Source organism: Perognathus longimembris, chromosome 19 (assembly GCF_023159225.1).
Source record: "Perognathus longimembris pacificus isolate PPM17 chromosome 19, ASM2315922v1, whole genome shotgun sequence".
Classification (NCBI taxonomy): Eukaryota; Metazoa; Chordata; class Mammalia; order Rodentia; family Heteromyidae; genus Perognathus; species Perognathus longimembris.
The window spans coordinates 19,242,820-19,265,599 of NC_063179.1; the positions used below are offsets into that span (position 1 = coordinate 19,242,820).

The window sequence follows — 22,780 nt, forward strand, 5'->3', positions numbered from 1 at the left end:
TCAAGCCTGGGAAAGTGCCTTTGGATGCATGTTAGAAGAAAAGGTTTCATTTCTGTGATGTGTTTTAATAATAACTATGCCAAAATATCCATTTGTCTCTACAACTTATGTAAGGTGGAAGCCAACAGGTTCTTGTTAACTGAAAAAAATTAATGTTCAAAAATAGATTATTTATAACAAGTCTGGGGAAAAATCATGGAGAAAATATAACCAACTCTATGAGAAAATGAGGTTTCATGAAACAAAGAGATAATACATTTTTTTAATTCACATCATAATAAAGTTGAGCACAACATTTTTGTCCTTTGAAAATCCTGTAAGGGAGATTCTGTCATTATCACATTTTATTGAGGAATAGAAATAAAAGGATTAGGGCTGGGGATATGGCCTAGTGGCAAGAGTGCTTGCCTCGAATACATGAAGCCCTGGGTTCAATTCCCCAGCACCACATATCCAGAAAATGGCCAGAAGTGGCGCTGTGGCTCAAGTGGCAGAGTGCTAGCCTTGAGCAAAAAGAAGCCAGGGACAGTGCTCAGGCCCTGAGTCCAGGCCCCAGGACTGGCCAAAAAAAAAAAAAAAAAAAAAGAAAGAAAAGGATTACAGTTAGTAGTACTGCAAATAAGGCAGTCTGAATCCCAAGCCCATTATTTATTATTATTATCTATTTTAATCCTTAAGTAATTTTTCAGTAGGATTTAAATTCAATATGTCAGTTTGTGAGTACAGTATATGTTGATCAGTACCCCTTTCATTATTTTCCCAGCCCTCCCAACCCCACCCATACCCTCAGTTTACCTAGTTCCATTTTCACATGTAATTGAATATTATGACTTCATCCACCTTTTCCTCTCTCTGTCTGCCCTGAACCCCTGACACTACCCTCACCCCTATCCCCCAAAACACATAATCTAGCTTCATTTCGCTTTACCAGGCCTCTCAATTTTGGTGTAGCTGATATTCTTGGTTGGATCTTTGTTTTGAAGTCATTCATTGTAACTATCAACTATTCATTAGATGCCACTACTCTCTAGACACCACTAGCACTATCCAAGTTGTGATAACCAGAAATACCTCAAACATTATCAAAAGCAGAAATCTTCACAAGCAGATTCAAACTCTGGTGTCTTCACAAATGATGTTTTAACAGAAAACTTATAATCTAGTGTTGAACATTCTTCTATACAAGATAAGAAATCAAGATGTATTATACACACCAAATGGACAGGTTAAATTGAAACCTCTTTGCAAAATTATGTGAAGATAATAATAAAAGCTACCAAGAATGGAAAAAGATAAAAGAAGATAAGCAAAGTGATAAGATAATATTGTCCAGTGCAGTATATCAAAAGAGAGTAAGAAAAAGAATAGTAAGGTTGAATATTGAGTCTCCCTTGCTAGTCTTGTAATTTATTCCATATGTTGCCATCATATAGACAAATTCTGATTAGTAAAAAATACTGTAGCATAACTTTCTAACATACTCTACTATGAACTCTAGATTTTATTAGCTTCAATATTCTCTAACACTTAACCTCGATACTTTATTGTATGAGATATTTTATTGTATACACTATTTAATATGGTAACCAATGTAGACAAAATTGAAATATACTACCAAATGCAAACTACAACACTAGATGTGTTTTATCTCATTTATCCTCTTTAACTTTATCAGATAGATGTTGAATTTTATATTGTCCTAATTTTACAAAGTAGATAAAATAACAGCTTATTTAAGGCCATGTGTTTGGTAAACAGCAGAGCTCTGACTAATGAAAGTGACTGGTTCACCAAATTTATTTACTTTGAGCCCACCATATTGTTGTCCTAGAAACTAGGCACTCAGGATGACATGAGTATACCACTTATCTTTATCCTTTCAAGGTTAATTTAGAAAACACGGCCTTGTCCTCTATACTTTCAATGCGATCTTGTTTATGGGAATCCTGTCTTCATGTTTCTCTCATACCCACAGGTCACAACAAAGTAAGATCCCAGCACACAAGCAAACAGATGAGTTATGTTTCACTTGTGAGTCAAGAGAGAGTGAAGAAGAGTCCAGAACTGAGGAAGAGGAGACCATTGACTGTATGGCTCTTCCCAAACACAAATTAGATCAGTCCCAGAAGAAAATAGCCCAGCTGATTAAGGAAAAAATGGTAAACAAAAGAAATGTACTTTGTATTTATTTTCCATTTAAGAATAGGATAGAGATCCCCCACCTTCACTGTAAAGTAAAGCCTATCAAGTAGCAGAAGGTGTTCATTTCATTGTTAGTGAGAAAACAAAGCAGAATGCAATTACCAGGCCAGTCTACCACCCTGTTCCCTGCCTGGCTCATTGTCTATTCTTTCTTTGGAGTGATTGTGTTTGTGTTCTGTATTCTATGCTAAAAATCAATACTTGCTTTATTCTATTGCTATTTGCTTAGGCTTAAAATATGTTTTGTATTTCTCCTTGAAGGTTTCAGTATGTTATCTTCTGTATAGAAGATAGAAACAGAATAATCTGGCCATGTACAAGACTACCAAAAAAGTGCCCATGGCTCATACTTGTAATCCTAGTTACTTAGGAGGCTGAGATCTGAGAATCAAGGTTTAAAGCTAGCCCAGGCAGGAAAGACCATGAGGCTCTTATCTTCAATTAACTATCAAAGTGTAGAAATGGAACTGGGTTCAAGTGGCAGAATGCCAATCTTGAGCATAAAAGCAAAGGACAGTTCCCAAGCCCTGTGGTTAAACCCTAGAACCAGGAAAAAATAAAAGAGGAGTCAAGCTGAGTGGAGGTCTGGGTTCAGGCCTAACAAGGCTAGGGGTAGGATATATGTGGTTACTGTGGAATCATAAGCAAGACAAAGGACAAGAAACAAGAAGCCTTGCAGAGGTGAAAATATAGGCTTCATTCCTAAGACTGAGTCAAGCACAGGTGACTAGAGTCTTCAAGCAAGTGTGGGTGATCTGGTGTATTCAAAGTCCAGGATTCTAAGAGGCCCCAGCCCACTTTCAGAGCGTGAGTTATCCACAGAAGAGTTCATACACTGGCTTCCTGACCATTCTTTGTCCAGGGGAAAAAATGATTTTAAAGTATATGTGAATAAAAGAGGGAGCTCGCTCAAGATAGCCTGAGAAGTACCTCAGAGGCAAATGGCAGAAGATGTCTATCTAGATAGCTATTTGTAAATTAACCTTTGTAAATTACCCAAGTAACTTGCAAAGGACAATCTGAGGCTGGCAAGGACCCATCATTAGTTTATATATCCAGTCTAGAAAGATTTCTAGAACCCCAAATTACAATCTACTAAGAAGTTCACATGTGGTTTATAAAGTTTGGAAATGCCTTGGTAAATTTGGATGATAAAGAGATTTAAATAGTAGGACTTTTATGTAACTCAACCCAGGACTCCTAATCCTGAGAGACAGAGATGTGCCACTATTAGGAGTTGGCCTAAGGTGATTGCTAAAGCATACGGTAGTTGGCTCATTTTCCCCTGTTCAGTAAAAGGCAAGAAGACTGAGAATAAATACAGACTAGCCAGAGTCAAGACAGAACATAGAATGATTGGACTCACATTTCAAGTGACTTTTCATGGTATTCTGACTTTTTCCTCAAAATAGAATTTAGTAATTGCTGTGGTCAGCTCATGTGGGACTCTCCAATAGCTGACTGGATGTTTTTAAAGTAGCAGAGGAAATATTCCTCTATCACTGCTTGCATCTGTGAATTTGAGTACAAGGTGAAGCATCAGGTTAGGTGGGAGACACAGCAGTGAGGAAAATGCAATCCTTGCGCTCAATATAGCACCATAACTGCACATACCTTCCAGTGATTTACAGTTACATAGCACTTTCATTTGAATCGCTTAGGCACTGACTTTCTTCTCTCGAGATAACTCTATCAGGTTGCTGGTATAGCTTCTAAATCTCAGAGTAGGATTTGGGGATCTTAGCACTCTTACCCAGAGCAACGTAGTCAGAGCAGCGTAGTCAATAAGCATCATCATGCCTTTTCATCTCATCCGGAAATAGTCATCTGGCTCTGCTGGCTACTGGAGGCAGCAGGTGTTTGTAAAGTCACTGAAATAAGTGCCTGGAAGGAGAAGTTCCATGATATCTGAGCCACCTCCGCCCATCATTCTCCTCCTTATTAATGGACAGGATTTATTCACCAAACTGGGTGTGGGCGTTCTCTGTGCCCTGGCCATACAACCGTGAAGAAGAGGAATAAACTTCTCTCATGGAGTTGGGAAGAAAGTTAATCGAGAAACCAGCAGAAAAGACAAGTACTACATATCAGATAGGAAAGAGTGTCATGAAGAAACAAGCAAAACAGGAAATAGCAGGTGGCTGTTGTAGGAAGGTAGTCGAGAAAGGCCTAGATGTGGTGAAAAATGAAAATGAAACAGGAATATGAAATCAGTGAAAGAGTGGCCCAGGGGAGAGGAATAGTATATACAAAAACCCTGCATTAGAAATTAATTTGACCACCAGGATCCGGTGTCTCATGTCTATAATCCTAGCTACTCAGGGGGCTGAGATCTGCTGAGGCTCATAGTTCAAAGTCAGCCCAGGCAGGAAAGTCTGTGAGACTCTTATCTCCAATTAAATCACCAGAAAATGGCAAGTGGCTCTGTGACTACAAGTATCAGAGTTGTAGTCTTGAGCAGAAAAAGCTCAAGGGCCCAAGCCTTGAGTTCAAGCCCCATGACCGACAAATCCTGGACATTGGAGGAAGAGGAGGAGGAAGAGGAGGAGGAGGAGGAGAACGAGGAGGAGGAGGGGGGGAGGAGGAAGAGGGGGAGAAGGAGGGGGAGGAGGAGGAGGAGGTAGAGGAGGAGAATAATAGGAGGAGGAGGAGATAGAGGAGGAGAAGGAAGAGGAGAAAAGAAAAAAAGAAGAAAGAAAGAAAGAAAGAAAGAAAGAAAGAAAGAAAGAAAGAAAGAAAGAAAGAAAGAAAGAAAGAAAGAGAAAAAAAAAGAAAGAAAAATTAGTTTGACCCATTAGGAATGAATAGCTAACTGATCTTGGCTATAGTAGAGGGAGTAAGAGAAACAGTGGAGAAGTTGAACATGAAGTGTGGTGAGGAATTTAAATATTATACACAATATACAACATTATATCATATTAAACAGAGCCTAGGAGACCATGGTAAAGACTTTGGACTTTATTAAAAACAGAAAATTGGAAGTTTTTGTGCAGGACTGTCAGTCATGTGACTTAATTTATACTTTTTTTTTTTTTTTTGCCAGTGCTGGGGCTTGGACTCAGGGCCTGAGCACTGTCCCTGACTTCTTTTTGCTCAAGGCTAGCACTCTGCCACTTGAGCCACAGTACCACTTCTGGTTTTTTCTATATATGTGGTGCTGAGGGATCAAACCCAGGGCTTCATGTATGTGAGGCAAGCACTCTGCCACTAGGCCACATTCCCAGCCCCTTAATTTATACTTTTAAGTCAGTATGCTGACACACGATATGTTGAAAAATATGGAAATTTACAATCATAGTAAAGCATTTGGTCACCATTATATGAGGCCAGTTTGAAGCTGTTAAGAGAAAAAAGACTCATCCTAGGTCCTTCCTATTAGGGGACATGTCTCTTTAGGGACTTTTCAAGCTAACATTTGAAGAAGGAATGATAAAATTAGGATATCAGCATTTTATAATTATTTATGAATTGTCCAATAATAGAGACAACTATATGTTAGTTAATTTATATGTGAATTATCTTCTGATGAAAGGAAAAAATACCCACTACTTTTGGAATAGTTGTAACCAAAACTAAAATCAAAGAGTTAGGTGTTAAGTTAGGTGTGGTAGTTGGTGCATGTTTATAATCCTAGAACTTGGGAATGTGAAGCAAAATGATGAGTTCTAGGCCAGCCTGGGCTACATAACTAGTTTTTTTTCTCAAAAATAAAAATGTTGAAGCTAAAATCAACCAAAATTCTAAGTCTAGCTATCAGTATCAAGGCAGAACAGAGTGGTGGATCATGTTGGATAACATGTGCTCAACAAAACACTAAACAAACAATCTAGTTGCTTCAACAAATGATTTGTGAGGAAAAAAATAAGAGAGAAGGGGAACCTCAGATGAAAAGAGACTCGAGAGACTGATTTTCATCTGTGGACATCAAAAAACTGTTTAACATATTAGATTTAAGAGATGAGATACCTTATATTAAGAAAACATTGTAAAGGGGTGAAAAATGCAGCAGTGGTACTCAGTAGACACTATTTTGAAAATGAACTTCATGACAAGAGGGAAAAACTGGGAGAGAGTGAGGGAAGGGGTGACAATGTCCTAAAAGAAATGTACTCATTACCTGACATGTGTAACTGTAACTCTTCTGTACATCACCTTTATTACAGCAATAAAAAAATGAAAACAGGGGATGGGAATATGGCCAAGTGGCAAGAGTGCTTGCCTCGGTTCAATTCCTCAGCACCACATATATAGAAAATGGCCAGAAGTGGCACAGTGGCTCAAGTTGGCAGAGTGCTAGCCTTGAGCAAAAAGGAGCCAGGGACAGTACTCAAGCCCTAAGTTCAAGCCCCAGGACTGGCAAAACAAAACAAAAAATGAAAACAAGAAATCATTGCTAATATTTTGCTGAGACAAGGATTTTGTATTTTCATAATTCCATATCCTTTAGAAATACTTATGAATAATTTATACATGAAGTAATATGAAGTCTTCGATTTGCTTTAGCACAGTAGAAGGTGAGGGTGTCTGGAGCAGGAGTCCAGCTCTGAACAGGTCTTAACCATAAAGAGATAATTATGAAGCTAAGTGATTTGTATCCATATTGTAACTGGCATTTCTTCATGATAGAATGTTAAAAGACGTCACCATAACTATTGCATGAAAGCTAGTATGGAGAATTAGAGTAGCAGCAGTAAGTGGCTATCATGTCCAGCTAGGCTACAGATGTGGACAGCTGAGACTGAGTACTTAGAGCTTGGTTAGAGGAAATAGGAGTGCGGTGGAGCCAACTAAGATGGACGGATCATATGTGGCATGGGGAGGAAGGAGAAGAAAAAGATGACAAATTCATTTTTAACTTCTATTGGGGAACGAGGGGTATTTTTTTACCTTTTTAATAGCATACATTTTTTTTTCTTTCTACAGAATACCGAAGCAAACAAGGAACTGATTCGATGTGTGATCCTTTCTCGGATTGTTTTTGGGCAAGAACACTGGAAGTGTGCACAGGCTTTGGCCAACCTGGCATATGGATACTTGACACTGAGAGGTATTATTGGGTTTTCCCAGCTGAATCCAGGCAGGGCTGGACTCCTGTGAAGATAAACGGAGCTAGTGGGGTGAGGATGGTTGGGAGGGCACCTGCCTGTCTCCAGTTCATGCCTCACCAAGAGAAAGGAGAGTCCAGGGATAAGACACACTGTAATCTTAGAAATCCAGTAATGGTGATGATCATCATGACTACTGGGTAATTTTCATACAGCAAGGTAGTTTTGTTTCTTTAAAATCTATCATTTCCATGGCCAGTCACGTGCCTTCTTCATGTGCCTTCCAATTAGATTCTAAGCTGAGTTAACATAAAATATGGTGGTGATAGGCCTTTTCTTCTTAAATCACAGTTCTTCTTATAGGAATCAAGAATTATACTTGATATTAGAGATTAGAAGAAAGACTGGCATAGTAATGCACACCTGTAATCTCAGCACTCAGGAGACAGAGACAGGAAGATCAGGAGTTTGAGCTAACCTGTCTACATAGTGAGTTGCAGGTCAACTTGGGTTTCACAGTAAGACCTTGTCTTGAAAGCAAGGGAGAGAGAATGGATTTTACGTGTGTGTGTGTGTGTGTGTGTGTGTGTGTGTGTGTGTGTGTGTGTGTGTTTCTAAATAGGAGAAACAGCCTCCTGGTTAGAAAAAGTCTTCACATAATTTACCCATGTCTGGACTAACATTTTGTAGTATCTGATCCATGGAATAAAACAAGTAAGGCTTTAAAATATTTTTAAGAGTGAAAAAAGAGGAAACATTGTGCAAAAAATAAAAGAAATGTGTTCATCACCTGATTTATGAAATGATAACTCCTCTGTACAACACCTTAATAATAGCAATATAATTATATTTTAAAAACATAGAAACTTTTTAGAGGAATACAATTCTTGTGAGGTCCACTTAACTTTCTTGTTGTGAGTCCTGTACATTTTAATTTTCTTGTCATCAGTCCTGTACCTGCTTTAAAATGAGGAAACTACATTATCCAGCCTTCCATGTGGACAGACCATAGGAATTTGTGTGTGCATGCCTCATTACACACGTGCCTGCTTTATAGCCTCCAGCCCTGCTTTCCTCATTCTCCTGTCTTTTCTAGGATCAGGATATGGAGGGCAAGGTCAGAAGTTGATTTCTCTCAATAAACAGTCTTTCAAAAAGTACTTAGTGAGAAACTTGTCTATATGAAATACTGTGAAGAGTAGCTTGGGAATATAATGTGAAGCCCTCCAAGAACTCAGTGTGGAGAGTGAGCTACACACGGGCCTAATACTAGCAGGCATGGGAAAGTAAGTGTTGTGCAATTGATAGAAAGGGCTTTGGAGTTCAATATTGTTGTTATAGAAGTTGGTAAAACTTCTGAGATGCAGAGAGAAAGGAAGACTTTGAAAATGGATCTAGATAGAGAAGGGTTGTAAAGAGAACCAGGTTGCTTTCCTATCTGACGTGATCTGATGCCAAAGCCAGGTAGGGTCTGAAATTGTGGTCATGTGTATATATTAAGGCCTTTGGGTCCTCAGGAGAACAGTTGCCCCATAGTAGTTTATTCGCAAGCCAGAACACAGAGATGAACGAAAGGAATAGGGACCCAAAACTACAGTACATATTTTTCAGTTGGTTGGTGGGTGGGTGGAGACAGGGTCTTGCTGTGTAGACCAGGCTCGCCTCAAACTCTGGATTCTCCTGTCTCAGACTTGTGGATGGTAGAATTAGAGGCCTGTTCTATCATGCCTGGATTAGACTGAATATTCAATATGCTTTATGTTGAAAGAAATAGGGAAAATAAAAGGGTAGCTAGAGAAGGTAGAAAATTCAAGTGAAGATAATCTTACAGGGAAAAAAATGCAGTAAGATTTTAAGCAAGAGCATTTGAAGATTTTGTGAAAATGGAGCTTGGATGGATGGGAGTTTGTAAGATCTCTGTGAAACAGACAACAGGCATGAGCAGAAGTCTAGTTAGACCAGGCAGCCGCAAAGGCTTTATGCTATATTTCCAGCACTTTTTATGTCTTTATATTCAAATTTCCTCTTCAGTCAAACTGGTCTTACCTTTCCTAACCCTCCTACAATCTCCAGACCTTATGTACACACAATTGTACATACACATACACACACTTCCATAGACAGACACATATTTGCATAGACAGGCAGGCAGACACACACACACACACACACACACACACTCACACACAGAGTCACTTATTCTGTTTCTCAGACCTCTGTGTTTGTCATAACTACTGCTAGTGAGTTAAAAAATTGGCACAAAGCAATTTAAGTGCCTCTTCTCTGTTCTGTGACAGAACTTTCCCCTTCCCTCTCACCATCCAAGTTCATTTCCCTCTCAGTTGATATGTATGGAAAAGGTATCTCAGAGACCAATTGGCTTCAGGATCACTTTCAAGCTCTTGCAGGCTTTGTTCCCGTTCATTGTGGTAACTCATTCAGAAGTCTTGCACATAGGAGGCTGCAGGGCATCAAAGCCAGCTCATTGTAAATAATCTCTGTTGTCCTAGACTTGCACCTGGCAGTGAAGCCAAGCTTCCAGGGCTAAACGCAAGACAAGCTGGGTAGGAACTGAGCCAGGGGTGTGAAGTGATCAGAGATACCTGTGGGCCTACATGGCAAGGGTAAATAGATTTATCAGCCCGTAGGTGTCTACCCTGCCCCCCCCCCAGGAGAGGGCAGAAAGTGAAAACCAGTCATTGCTTTTAGTATAGTAGAGCAAAAACTAGGTTAGTATGTTCTGTTGGTTCCACTGCACCAACATGAGTTGGGGTAGAAAATCAGACTTTTGTCCTATAAACCGGGTGGTTTTAAGTCTGTTTCTGTTAGCTTGAATAAGTGCTCAGGAACACCAACTTTTACTTGGAAAACCAGGAGGAAACCCTCTACCCTCTTTCTCTAGCTGGGGTTTGGTTTGGCATTCTCTTTGTCATGTTAGTGAAGGAATGCAGTGCTTTTAGAAATTAGATTCGTGTGTGTGTGTGTACATGTGTGCAATTAGTATCGCTAGCTTCATCTTGGATGAAAAAAAATTCCCAGATGGAAGTAATTGTACTCATAAGCCCTTGTATTTATAGAGTGCCTTTTCCAGAAATCTCAAAGGATAACATTATATGGCATAACATAGTTTGTTTCTGGATTATCTCCATGTGCTTGGTAAGGGAGGGCTTCTACAATTATTTGTTGCCATTTGCCATTTGGAGGATGGGGAAACTTTGCCACAGCAGCAGTAGAATTGAATATGGAACTCTCCCTGCTGGGAGAGCTTCCTAGGAATCACTGTGAGTGAGGCTTAAGATAGGCATTCCTAGCCCGGCACCAGTGGCTCACGCCTGTAATCCTAGCTACTCAGGAGGCTGAGGTCTGAGGATTGCTATTCAAAGCCAGCCCTGGCAGGAAAGTCCATGGGACTCTTGTTTCCAATTAAAACCACCAAAACCTGGAAGTGGAGCTGTGGTTCAAGTGTTAGAGCACTGACCTTGAGCACAAAAAGTGAAGGATTATGCCCAGCACCTGAATTCAAGGCCCAGGACTGGCACGTGCGTGCACGCATGCACACACACACACACACACACACACACACACACACACACAGAAAGAAAAGAAAATTTTAAAAAGAGAGAAGTTCCTAGACCCATTCCTCTAGGAAGTCTAACTCTAGGGTGAGGCCTAGGAATCAGTGTTTTTAAATAAGCACCCAGATAAATTCTGCTTCACAGCCAGATTGAGGAACTTAAACTGGCAATTGTTATAACCACACCGCCTGCCTTCTCCTCTTCCAGGAACACACCTTCTCAATGTCTGCCTTCTTGCCTCCTACTCTCTCTTCTCCAGGGTTCCCAGCTCAGGCCAAGAAGCATGCTGAGTCAGCTAAGAACAAACTATTGGCCTTGAAGGGAAACATGGCCTCAGAGGAGGAGGAGAAAGAAATCCTGGGAGTTCTGGTTCTGCTCTACTACACTCTGGGCATGGCCTGGCTCCTACAGAAACGATATCCTTTCCTTTGGATGGGTCTGGCAATTGGGGCCCCTGTCCACACACGATAGAGGGCTCATATCATACATGGAGGGTAGGAGAAGAAGACACAGAGCCTTGGTAGCTCTATTCCAGCGGTGCTGACCCTCCTCAAGGTGCTTTACTCTCCATCTGCAAAGGCATTCATTTTCTTCCTGTGTCTATTTATATAAATGCCAAGTGGAGTCCTTTCCACTCACTAGTACACATCTCCTAGCTAGTTGCTGATTTCCCAAATCTGGCCTGCTTTTCATTAAGCATTGGACACAGCAGTATTCACAACACAGATGTGAATGACGGTGGTGGCAGTGTAGGAATGGGGACACTGGGTTGGTAATTTAGAGGGGTTTGACAAACTAAGCTGTACAGTACATCATGGCACAAACATGTACCACAATGGAACTATTTACCACTTGACCAAGTAGCAAATAAAAGAAGAGGAAGGAGTAGGGGTCCCATCCTATTAGTCTCCCACTTTCAAAAGTTGTCACCACCTCCCCAAAACAACAAACTGGAGACCAAGCCATTACCACATAGGCTTTCCAGGGCAACTAAAACCCAAATTATAGCAATGCCTCGCCCAAGAAGTGTGTAATTTTGATGAAGAGATGTTAATTATCGTGAGGCTTAACGTGCATGTCCTCACTCTCTTCCCTCTGGACCCCCCCTTCTAGAGTTTTGGCTTTGTTATGCAATTTGCAAAGTATGATTCATGGCCTTCTTCTGATACACTTGCCATTGGGGGCTATTGAAAATGTGGGGAATTAGGAGGATGGTGGGAATTACCAAGGTTTTTCTTTCCTGCTTGCCTCTGGCCAAAAACTTGCTATTCTTGGATTTTCTAAGTTACCCAGAAAGTCCCTTTTTCCCATTCCTGTGAAATAACTTGGGAAAAAATGAACAATTGTTGTCATGAAGTAGTAAATGTCTCTACAGGAACTCTATTGTAACTTACATTTTCCATTCTCTCTTGCAAACTTTCATCTTCTACTCCAGACCTGAATTTAGGCATCCGCCACTAGAAACCCAAAGCCTTATTCTTTTTTTCCAGAGAATACTTCCTTCTTTATCTCATGTACCTGTGGAGATAGAGACCCTAGTTAAGTGCCTGTTTTCAAGCATTGCTTCCTTTCCCCCCCTGAGGCCCTTTTGTTTGCTTATCAGCTTCTGTGTTGGTGGAGTGGCAGCCATTTGCCTTGACTGTTTCACTGGAAAAGAAGCCTATTTCTACCTGCAGAAGGCAGACAGAACCATGAAGGAACTGACAGAATTAAATAAGGGATACATTTATGGAATGCAAATCACAGAGAAAGACCTAGCAGTTGGTTTGGGCAGGTAAGACCTGGACATAAAGAAGGTGAAACTCTTATGAATGAGGCCTGGCGGTCCATGTTGCCTTGTATCCTCTATATAAGGTCAGGAAACTATTCAGAATAATAATTTTTTTTTTAAAAAAACAGGGACTTGAATGTTAATAAAATAGTTTCATATTTACCAAATGTGTACCTACTATGCACTGTTCCTCTAAATGCTCACACTCACCATTGCAATAGTTGGAAATACTCTCTTACTAGAGAGACGAGTGCAAGGGCTGGTTCAAGGTGACCTGGCTTTAAGTTGGATCTGTGATATGAATTCCTTAATTCTCAGCACACTATTAAACTTTCTCTTACACTTATCTTAGGATTGGTTGGTTTTGTTTTTTGAATTGTCTTCTAATTCAGTCATAAAGTGCAACAACTTAGCAGATAAGGAAAGAACACTTAGTGAAGACAGGCACTAGGAGGTTATGAACACTGCACAGCCCGTAAATGATTTAAGGAAAGTTTTGTTCTGAGTGGAAATAAAGTTCATGGAATTCCTTTAAGCCAGAACAAGCCTTAACTGTTTTTCAGTCAAATTAGGATCCTCTGAAAATCAGAGTAATTAGAAATGAGTGGGCCCATCAGATTATCAGAAAAAAAAGAAGAGTTTATTGTTCCTTAGATTTGTTCAATATCTTTACATCCTGGAAAGCAATCTGTTTCCAAAACCATAAATACTTGGCATGGTAGGGCAAATCATTGAAGGGTAAGTAAATAAAGTACATGTGTCACATCTGTCTCCTCTAAACAAACATGAGTCTCAAAGTCAAATGGGAAATAGTGGAGAGATGCGGAATGTCCAGAACTAAATCAAATTATTGACTTATCCACAGGACCATATACTAGAGTCTTATAATTGTCTCCTGCTATCACACAGAGCAATGGTTAGAACTTTCTTTGCTTTACATAAAAGAAAGCTTTGTTTCCTTTTTTAGAATGAATTCAAATGCCTATTCATTTTCATTCATGCCATAATATCTATTTTTTGCATGTACTGTTCAAAGCTTGGAATGCTTACTAGATGCCACTATATACCAGACACTATTATGCTTATTGTCCTAATTGTATCTAATTCAATTAAACCAATTTATTCAATTGTACATCAAGTTAAAAAAAAAAAAAAGGAACAGTGGTGAATGACAGGAAAGAGATTAATCACATGTAGCAGTGTAAAGAAGACAAAGAGACCCTGAAATTCCCCTTGATATGCCTTCAGGATATGGGCATAAGTTTGTTGGCTTAAGTAAGAGAACAACTGGGGGCAGGGCCAGAGGTATGTGTCATTAGGCGGTCCTGGTCAAAGGTATTCCCCAGACACTGGATGGTGTCTAGTCATGGAAAGAAGCCATTACTTGTCTGAGGGGCATTTGATTTTGTCTCCAAATGTTTACTCATTGGATCTGTTCTTCTTGGAGTCACAAGGTGATTATGGAGAGGTGAGGAAATCATAGAGAAGCAAGTGACTCCCTCCATGTGAGCGATTGAATACCAGAAGCTTCAAGCCTGGGTTTTCAAACCCTGAGGCTTATGGTGCTTGGCTTTTGGATCTAGTGGCGACTGATATAAGCTTTCAGAGCCAGAGATTTCCAACCTGGTGCTCAAGTTAGAGACTTACTGCTTTGGGATTTGAACGTTACCAGATCTTCACCCAGCAGCTATAGACATGGCTCCTGAACCTCAGATATCAAAGCCTTTGTTTCTTAACCCTCAGTGACTCTCTAGACCTTTCGCAGTGACCAGGGTATTCGACTCTCACAGTCCTGGTTCTTTATAGCTTCTCCCTTTCCTGGACACTTTTTAACTCTAGCCACTCCTTTATTGCCTCTATATAAGTCTGGAGCTAGGGAGTCCCAGGAGTTCATCTGCTCTTAATTTTACCAACTCAGCTTGCTCTATGGGCACAAACAAATGAAAAAAGAAGAGAAAAGAAGAGATTATATTCTTCATTTTGTTGTGGAAACTTTGAAGACATATATATATATATATATATATATGAATGAAAATGAAAAGAAAAGCCACTGTAATACTATAATCCAACATTAATTATAAACATTTTGACTCACCTATCTATGTACTCATCCAACTCATCTATCTGATTATTTATGTAATCTCAGAATATTTTGAGTATGGTTTTTGTACCTCACTTTTTTCAATTAGTCCATGTTAAGTCTCTTTCTGTATTAGTAGTCTCAACAGAAAGCACAACTCTAAAACATTTTAATGTATGACACACTATAATTTATTTAGCCAATTTACAATGTTTCCTCCGTGTTCTCTCATCTTTAACTGAGGAGGAAGAAGCTAAACAATCAGATAAACAATACAAATATGCCATTGGTTTGATGGAGAAAACCAGAGGTAATAAAATTTTATTTCAGTTTCAGAGAGCCTCTTTATGAGCAAATCATCCCGTCTTGTGAATCCGATACTATTTTTCCATTTGCTTAAAAAAATTAAAATTTAGATGATAGTGCAACATATCAATAGGTTAAATGGATGGTAGACAGTGGAATCTGGCAGGTAAAATGCAGGATGGTAAGAGTGTATTTACAGCAAGGCTGGAGTTTGAGTCAACCACCCAGAAGTTGGGCCTATCAAGGCCAAATTCTTCACTTCTTAGAGTTAAATCCTTATGTGTTTGCAAAGTAAATGACCTCTCTGTGACTTTCCACCTTTGTTCTTTGTCTTTTTGTAGAGCCTCCTTGGCTATCCACAGATTAAACCTAGCTCTGTCATACTTCGAAAAGGCAATTGATGATGTTATTGCTGCTAAGGGGGATAACAGCCCAGATCTGATCAGTCTTTACCAGGAACTTGCCCAGATGGAACAGTTGAGGAGGAACCACGGGCAGGCCATCCAGTATTTGAAGCAGGTTAGTGCATTGGCTGGAGGCCAAATGCCCAGTGACAAGGGCCTGGGAAACTTGACCTTGTCAGAACAAGGGAATAGGCCTAATCTATACAATAGCCCAAGAAATAGCATCATTATCTTGTCTCCTTTTAAGGATATAAGAAGTGAAGTTATGGGCTGGGGATATGGCCTAGTGGCAAGAGCACTTGCCTCGTATACTTGAAGCCCTGGGTTCGATTCCCCAGCACCACATATACAGAAAATAGCCAGAAGTGGCGCTGTGGCTCAAGTGGCAGAGTGGTAGCCTTGAGCAAAAAAAAAAAAAAAGAAGCCAGGGACAGTGCTCAGGCCCTGAGTCCAAAGCCCAGGACTGGCAAAAAAAAAAAAAAAAAAAAAAAAAGTGAAGTTATAATTACTACAGTTGAAGTTGTATAAGTAACAAGTGGCAGAGCAGAGATTTGAACTCACATGCTATAGTCTAAAAGTAACTCTCTTCTGTGTCTTGGCTCCAAAGTACTGTGAATCCTCTCAGGTCCTTGAGATAACTCACAACTTTGGCCTATGAAAGGTTAGGTGAGGTGAGTCTTTTCTTACTGCTAGGTATGGACTATATGTTTGCTCTCTATTAAGTCTCTTCTATTTTAGCACAAATAATAGTAGTAATTATATTTTAGGGGGGAGGGATAGTGGGAGAAAAGCAAGGGAGGGAGTTACAATATTTGGCAAGAAATGTACTCATTATCTTACTTATAACTGTAAACCCTCTGTATCTCACCTTTACAAGAAAATAGAATTAAATTAAAAATAACAATTATATTTACACTTATTTAATGCATCCTAATTGCCAGGTGGTGTACTAAACATTGTACATGTATTTTATTCAATATATACATTTGTGACAATCGTTTTATTTTTCTCTATTTTCTATTGGAAGAGGATCAGAAACATCCTGGTTGAGCTGGGGTGGGAGCTCCGGTGGTATGGTTCGCAGATTCACATTTTCTGACTGCTTTTGATACAGAGCCCTTGAGATTGTATGAAGGTTATAAGGTACTGAGGTGCTTAGAAACCTAGTGAAATAATATTAGCTATTACTGATTGAGAATTTACCATGTGATGGATATTGCATTTGTATATATCAATTCATTTCATCTTTCCAAATCCTAAGCAGTAAGAAACATGTATGCTTTCTGTTCAACGGCATGATTGGCTCAGAACTCTCAGCTAGGAAGTTGCAGGGAGCTGGGATTCTATATTGGCTCTCAACTAGCAATTCTGTGAAAAAAAAAAAAAAACCTATCACAGATTCCCCAGTGAAACATTGTCATCTGTTCTTACCTTGTCATTGACTTCTTGTCTTGCAGGCCTATTCTATCTGTGTTTCTTCATTCACTGAAATCAGCCCCCAAACTGGAGAAGTGAGCGCTTTGCTTGCCAAAGCCTATGCCATGTCTGGAGAGTCTCAGCACAGGGGTAGGTAGAAGAAGCCTTGAAGTTACCATCGTTAACCAGTGACAGGTATAAAGAGCATTAGTGAGGAATCTATCAGCAAGGTTATGGCTAGCTACACGTCCTAGTGGAAAATTGGACCGGTCATAATTGTGTACAAAGCCAATTAACAGGAATTTAGACCTGGATGATAACAATTCTTCCAAATTGTTGGATCATCAAAATGGATATAACTATCTTCTATTTCTTTCATTTCCTTAGAATCTCAACAGAATTCACCTTCATAAAATCTATAGGGATCTTATATATGGTGAACATGTTAAAAAAAAAAGAGGATAAACAAAATGCTATGATTGATGAGGAAATTCAGAAGAAAACACTGCCTCCTTCTCTCTCTTCCTTCCTCAATCTCCTTGACTTATTTCCTCTGGCTTATAGGAGAGAATGCTGGGCTGGGAGTATGTAGTGATAGAGAACAGGATTTTACTCCAAAGACCTAATTATTGAATCAATAAATACATCGTATACAAATGCTTGAGCCCTATTAAATACTCTTATTGCAACCTCATTTACTGCCATCTATAGTTCACAAATTATTTTCTTTGTATAGAGTGCTTGACTTTCATACATGAAGCCTTGGGTTCAATTCCTCAGCACCGCATATATAGAAAAAGCCAGAAGTGATGCTACGGCTCAAGTGGTAGAGTGCTAGCCTTGAGCAAAAAAGCCAGGGACAGTGCTCAGGCTCTGAGTTCAAGCCCCAGGACTGGCAAAAAAATAATAATAAATAAATAAAATGGAAAGGGTCAGGTAAATAGGTCATTTGAATAGACCTGTGTTGAAAAAAATGAAGCAATAATAACAAAATCAAAGCCAAAAGCATAGGCCCAGAAGAATTAATTCTACCAAATGTTTAAGTAAGAAATTATACCAATTCTATACAGTCTCTTCCAAAAGATAGAAGTAGAGAGAATATTTCCTAGCTCATGCTATAAGGCCAGTATTACCCTAATTAAAAAATCGGGCAAAAATACTGCAAGATACTGCAAGCCAATATCGCTTATGAATGTAGAAACAACAACAACAACAAAAAACCCTCAACAAAATATTAGCAAATTGAATTCAACATATGAAAGTAATTATATACTATAGCAAGGAGGATTAATGGAGGTACCCAAGACCAACATTTGAACACTAATTAATGCATCCCATTAGTAGGGTAAAAACAAAAACCACATGATAATATCAGTAGATGAAGAAAGCATTTGACAGAATCCATTAGCCATTCATGATAACATATGCATGCGTACACACACACACACACACACACACACACACACACACACACACAGAAAGCTAGACATATAGGGAGCTTTTCTCTATTTAGTAAAGAACATCACTATTAGCTTGGGTATGGTTTGAATATGTCTCCCAGACATTCATGTGTTTGGAAACTTGGTCCATAATGTGGTGATAAGTAAGAGGCCATGGGACCTTTAAGAGATGAGTTTAAACATGAAAATATCATTGGAGCCAAATCTGATCATAGACATTTGTGAAGGTTAGCAGTTTTCCTTCAATAATCACCCTCGTTTTTCCAGATGCTGTTGAGATATATTTTGTAAAAAGTATCAATGCATATAAAGCAACCTTGGGCCCAGAGAATTATGAAACATTGACCACCATTGAAGAATTTTGTAAATGGCTTGTTCAAAATGGGGATAAACAGGTAAATAGGATCAACTCATAAACCTAATTGCTAGTTTGTCCACAGTAGATTTAGACAGCCATTTTGATCTCACACTTCAGAAACCAGAGTTCAGAAAAGTGCCAGGTGAAATAGTAACAACACCGGGCTGGGTGCTGCTTACTATATTGTATTATATCTCAGTACATAGTCTTTCAAATCCTGGACTGGTTTCTACCTTTGGGTCTAGCAGCCATCTTTTTCTTTTATGATAATGTTTCCCTCAGTCTTGATTTTTAGGAATTATTAGCCATACTTTGCTTTCCAGGTTTAAAATGAAATAGAAAATGCTTTTGATGGATGCCATTTTTACCTAGAATTTCAGTGAGTCTATGTTATTATTCAAAAACTTTTGCCCTGGGCTGGGGATATGGCCTAGTGGCAAGAGAGCTTGCCTTGTGTACATGAGGCCCTGGGTTCAATTCCCCAGCACCACATATATAGAAAACGGCCAGAAGTGGCGCTGTGGCTCAAGTGGCAGAGTGCTAGCCTTGAGCAAAAGGAAGCCAAGGACAGTGCTCAGGCCCTGAGTCCAAGGCCCAGGACTGGCCAAAAAAACAAACAAAAACTTTTGCCCTGACCTTTATGCAAGCACAGTGAAAGTTGAGTCAATCATGAGATTCTGTATGATTTTGACCTGACAAAAGCAATCTACATTTCCTCAGGCAAATGAGAAACATGGGTAGAATTACATGATCCCATTAACCAAAAAAAAAAAAAAAACAAACCAGTTTAGGGACTGGGGATATGGCCTAGTGGCAAGAGAGCTTGCCTCGTATACATGAGGCCCTGGATTCGATTCCCCAGCATCACATATACAGAAAACGGCCAGAAGTGGCGCTGTGGCTCAAGTGGCAGAGTGCTAGCCTTGAGCAAAAGGAAGCCAGGGACAGTGCTCAGGCCCTGAGTCCAAGGCCCAGGACTGGCCAAAAACAAAAAACAAAAAAAAAGAACAGTTTAAAAGTAGGGTTATAGGCATACAGTAAGAATTTATTTCCATGAGTGAAGCGTATTTTTATAGCATATTCAAACATTTAAAAATATTGATAGCTTCTTTTTCTTCCAATTTAGCTAGTACTTGTAGAAAGTAAAAAGCTTCATGATTTTCAACGTCCTGCCTCCCCCCGCCCCCCGTGGCCATGATACTATCTGTTGGTTTAGAAGATCAACATGAGATCTCAGTGGCATAGATTTATAATTTTTTAAAATAATTTTGCTTTCTGACACTTGGTCAGAATTTCATCGCTTATACTTGTTATGTTATGGGAAATGCCACTGGAATGTTATTTCCTACAACAACTATGACCAGTAGCTGGTTGGGGCCTCCACACAGGTCCTTGCCCTCCTTGACAAATACATGGAAGGGCTGAGTGCCACATGGCTCTGGACGTAAACCATATTACAGAACTTTGGACTGGTCCATGAGGGTAAGAACCCTGTCTGTTTCGTATCCATTGTCTGAAATGATAATTGACATATAGTAGATGGTCAAGAACTATTCAGTGAAATTGCTCAGCTTTTTATTTGATTAGAGTTTAGTATTCTTTCATTTAAATTTTTATTATTAAGTAGTTGTACAAAGAGGTCACAATTTGATATGTCAGGTTATGAGTACCATGAATTTTGATCAATGCCACCTCTTCTGTTGTTCTACCCATTTACTTCCTCCCATCACAATCATCAACTTCCTGAATTTTATAATGTATTTCCTTTTTTTAATTAAATTTTATTGACAAGGTGTTGTACAGAGGGAGTACAGTTATATAGTAAGGTAGTGAGTACATTTCTTGTCATATGTTACACCCTCCCTCATTTTTCTTTCCCTTCCCTAGTTCAGGTAAGCATGTATACAATATCCAGTGTACCAAAATCATATACAGTAACCACATGGGGTACGCCAAAGGAAGTTCACCTCACATTTCCTATTTTTAAAGGAACTATTTTCCCCATCTATAAGTCTGATAGTAGAGAACCAACAGGAAAGTGAAATGACTTGGCAATTATATTCTCATGGAACATAATTTTTCTCTTGATAAATAGAAAGCTTATTGTCATTGATGAAAAATAAATCCTTTTTGGGGAACCACCATCTTCTAGTAATTCATCAAAATGATAGAGAAATACACTCTGTAGAGGTTTGTAGAAATCATGGAGTTGTTTCTCCATCACATACATGCAAGTCTACAAGAAAGGTGATATTGTAAACCTAGTACCACCAAGGAAAAAGTCAATGTTATTCTTGACAAAAAATGCAAGAGAATGATTGCAAACTAAGGAAGATGTAAGACCCATGAAACAGGTAGGTAACATGATTCTTAATTAGCTACTAAAATATCATATGGAACATTATTGGAAGAATTGGAAAATTCATCTCTGGAGAATTTATTAGGTGAATAGTATAGTGTTGATGTGAATTAGTGTTATTGTAGTTATATAGGAGAATATCCTGATCAATGAAGATATGTGTTTAAGTAGAGGTAAAAAGTGGATGCAACTTATTTTCAACAAAGACGTTCACATACATGTTCATCTCTCTCCCTATATATACATATATATTTTATATGTCTATGTGTGTGCATACATACAATATAAAAAGAGTATAATAAAGCAAATGTGGGAAAATGGTAGCCCATTTGTGAGTCTCAGTAATATTTTCAGTATTCATCTTACTCTTCCTAAGATTCTCTGAAGGTCTAAAATTTTTTCAGACAAAAGAGTGTGAACATAAGAATGACAGCTATGAAACTCAGTCCCATATGGTTAACACTGTCAACCATAGGGTTGTATGATCTTGGGCAAGATCCTTAGTTTACATGAGTGCTTGTTCCTTCATCTGTAAAATGAGAGCATATTAATAGTTCCTATCTCAGAGAACAACTATGAAGACTGAGTAGTATTTTACATATGAAATAACTATCATTAGTTATGAACTTTGAAATTTTAATTTTTAATAGAAACACATCAGTTGGGTGACTCATCCTACCTGCGTATTCTGGATGGGTTATACCAACTCGGGTAGGGAAACCTCTTCAACAGAAATCATGCATATAATTACCATCTTTTATTTAAACTTTTTTTTGATCCCCTAGGGAGCTTACAGACTGCTAAAGTCTTCATTGAAGTCATATGTCATCAACTATGGTGTTTATAATGAAAAAGTGGCTGAAACTCTTTATAATTTGTCCAGGATCTGTTTTCCCAAAGGTGAAATCAGAAAGGCAATTCAGATGCTAAGGAAGGTGAGCAAAGGAAGATGACTCTGGCTTGTTTTTATAATATTTTCTCCTGGATTTATAAGGAAAAAAATGTGTGAAATGTTTCCTTCCCCTTCCCTTTCTTCTTCCCTTTCTTCTTCCTCTCCCATCCTGTTCCCTCCTCTGTAACCTTTCATTGCCTTTCTCTTTTTCCTTTCACCTTTCCATTTCCTTTCTCATTTTCTTTTTGTCTTTTCCCTTCCTCTTCCCCTCCCCTTCCTTTTTCTTCCAAACTTAGTAATATAAGAGGAGCCTGTTCTATTTTCTGTCCTTTCGTTTCTTTCACTTAAAGCTGGCCCGGTACTGGCTTTTTGGTAATTAATTGGAGATAAGTCTTATGTATTCCCTTGCCTGAGCTAACTTCAAACGCCAATCCTCAGATCTCAGCCTTTTTAGTAGCTAGGATAACAGGTATAGGCCACTGGCACCTGCTTAGAATTTAAGCCAAAGAGAATATTTTATACAGCCATGCCTTATACGTCAGCCTTGGCATAACATTGGTGTCTGTTCACCTTAGCATGATGCTCATCTCGAACTGTCCACTTCTAAGAAATAAAAAGAAATGTACTGAGTGTATACTAAACACCTAAAATTGAGTTTGGTTCAGTTTAGAAAGGATTTCATTTAAACTCATAAACACCCATGTGAAAGCTCTCATTTGACAGAAAGGAGCCTGATGTTCTGTCAAGGAATTAGCTTAAATCCACTGAGTCCTGGTGATTTGGATACAAGTAAGTGTGCCTCTAAATGATCATGCACTTTTCCCAAGAGCCTTCTAACCACGAGGGGTTTCATTCATTATTGGGTAGGAGTTAGGGCACTGATTGCATTCAGCAGTAGTGGCTCACAGTCAT

The 22,780-nt window shown here is 39.0% G+C and overlaps 1 protein-coding gene across 1 annotated transcript; it reads left to right on the top strand.

The window, feature by feature from the left end:
• The first annotated feature begins 1,915 nt into the window (after positions 1 to 1,915).
• On the top strand, positions 1,916 to 21,982 carry Ttc23l (tetratricopeptide repeat domain 23 like). Its single transcript, XM_048368431.1, has 8 exons — positions 1,916 to 2,159; positions 7,126 to 7,249; positions 11,082 to 11,238; positions 12,471 to 12,596; positions 15,321 to 15,498; positions 16,841 to 16,949; positions 18,527 to 18,654; positions 21,762 to 21,982. Exons 1-8 carry the CDS (start codon positions 1,938 to 1,940, stop codon positions 21,927 to 21,929), a joined length of 1,212 nt encoding a protein of 403 aa, XP_048224388.1. The 5' UTR covers positions 1,916 to 1,937; the 3' UTR covers positions 21,930 to 21,982.
• The last annotated feature ends 798 nt before the right edge of the window (positions 21,983 to 22,780 follow it).

Bases quoted from the DNA above. Each gene is read 5' to 3' on its own strand.
- Ttc23l (XM_048368431.1), top strand. From the start codon at position 1,938: ATGGGAATCCTGTCTTCATGTTTCTCTCATACCCACAGGTCACAACAA. The intron at 12,597-15,320 runs GTAAGACCTGGA...GTCTTTTTGTAG, and splicing joins CTAGCAGTTGGTTTGGGCAG to AGCCTCCTTGGCTATCCACA. The intron at 18,655-21,761 runs GTAAATAGGATC...TTGATCCCCTAG, and splicing joins TTCAAAATGGGGATAAACAG to GGAGCTTACAGACTGCTAAA.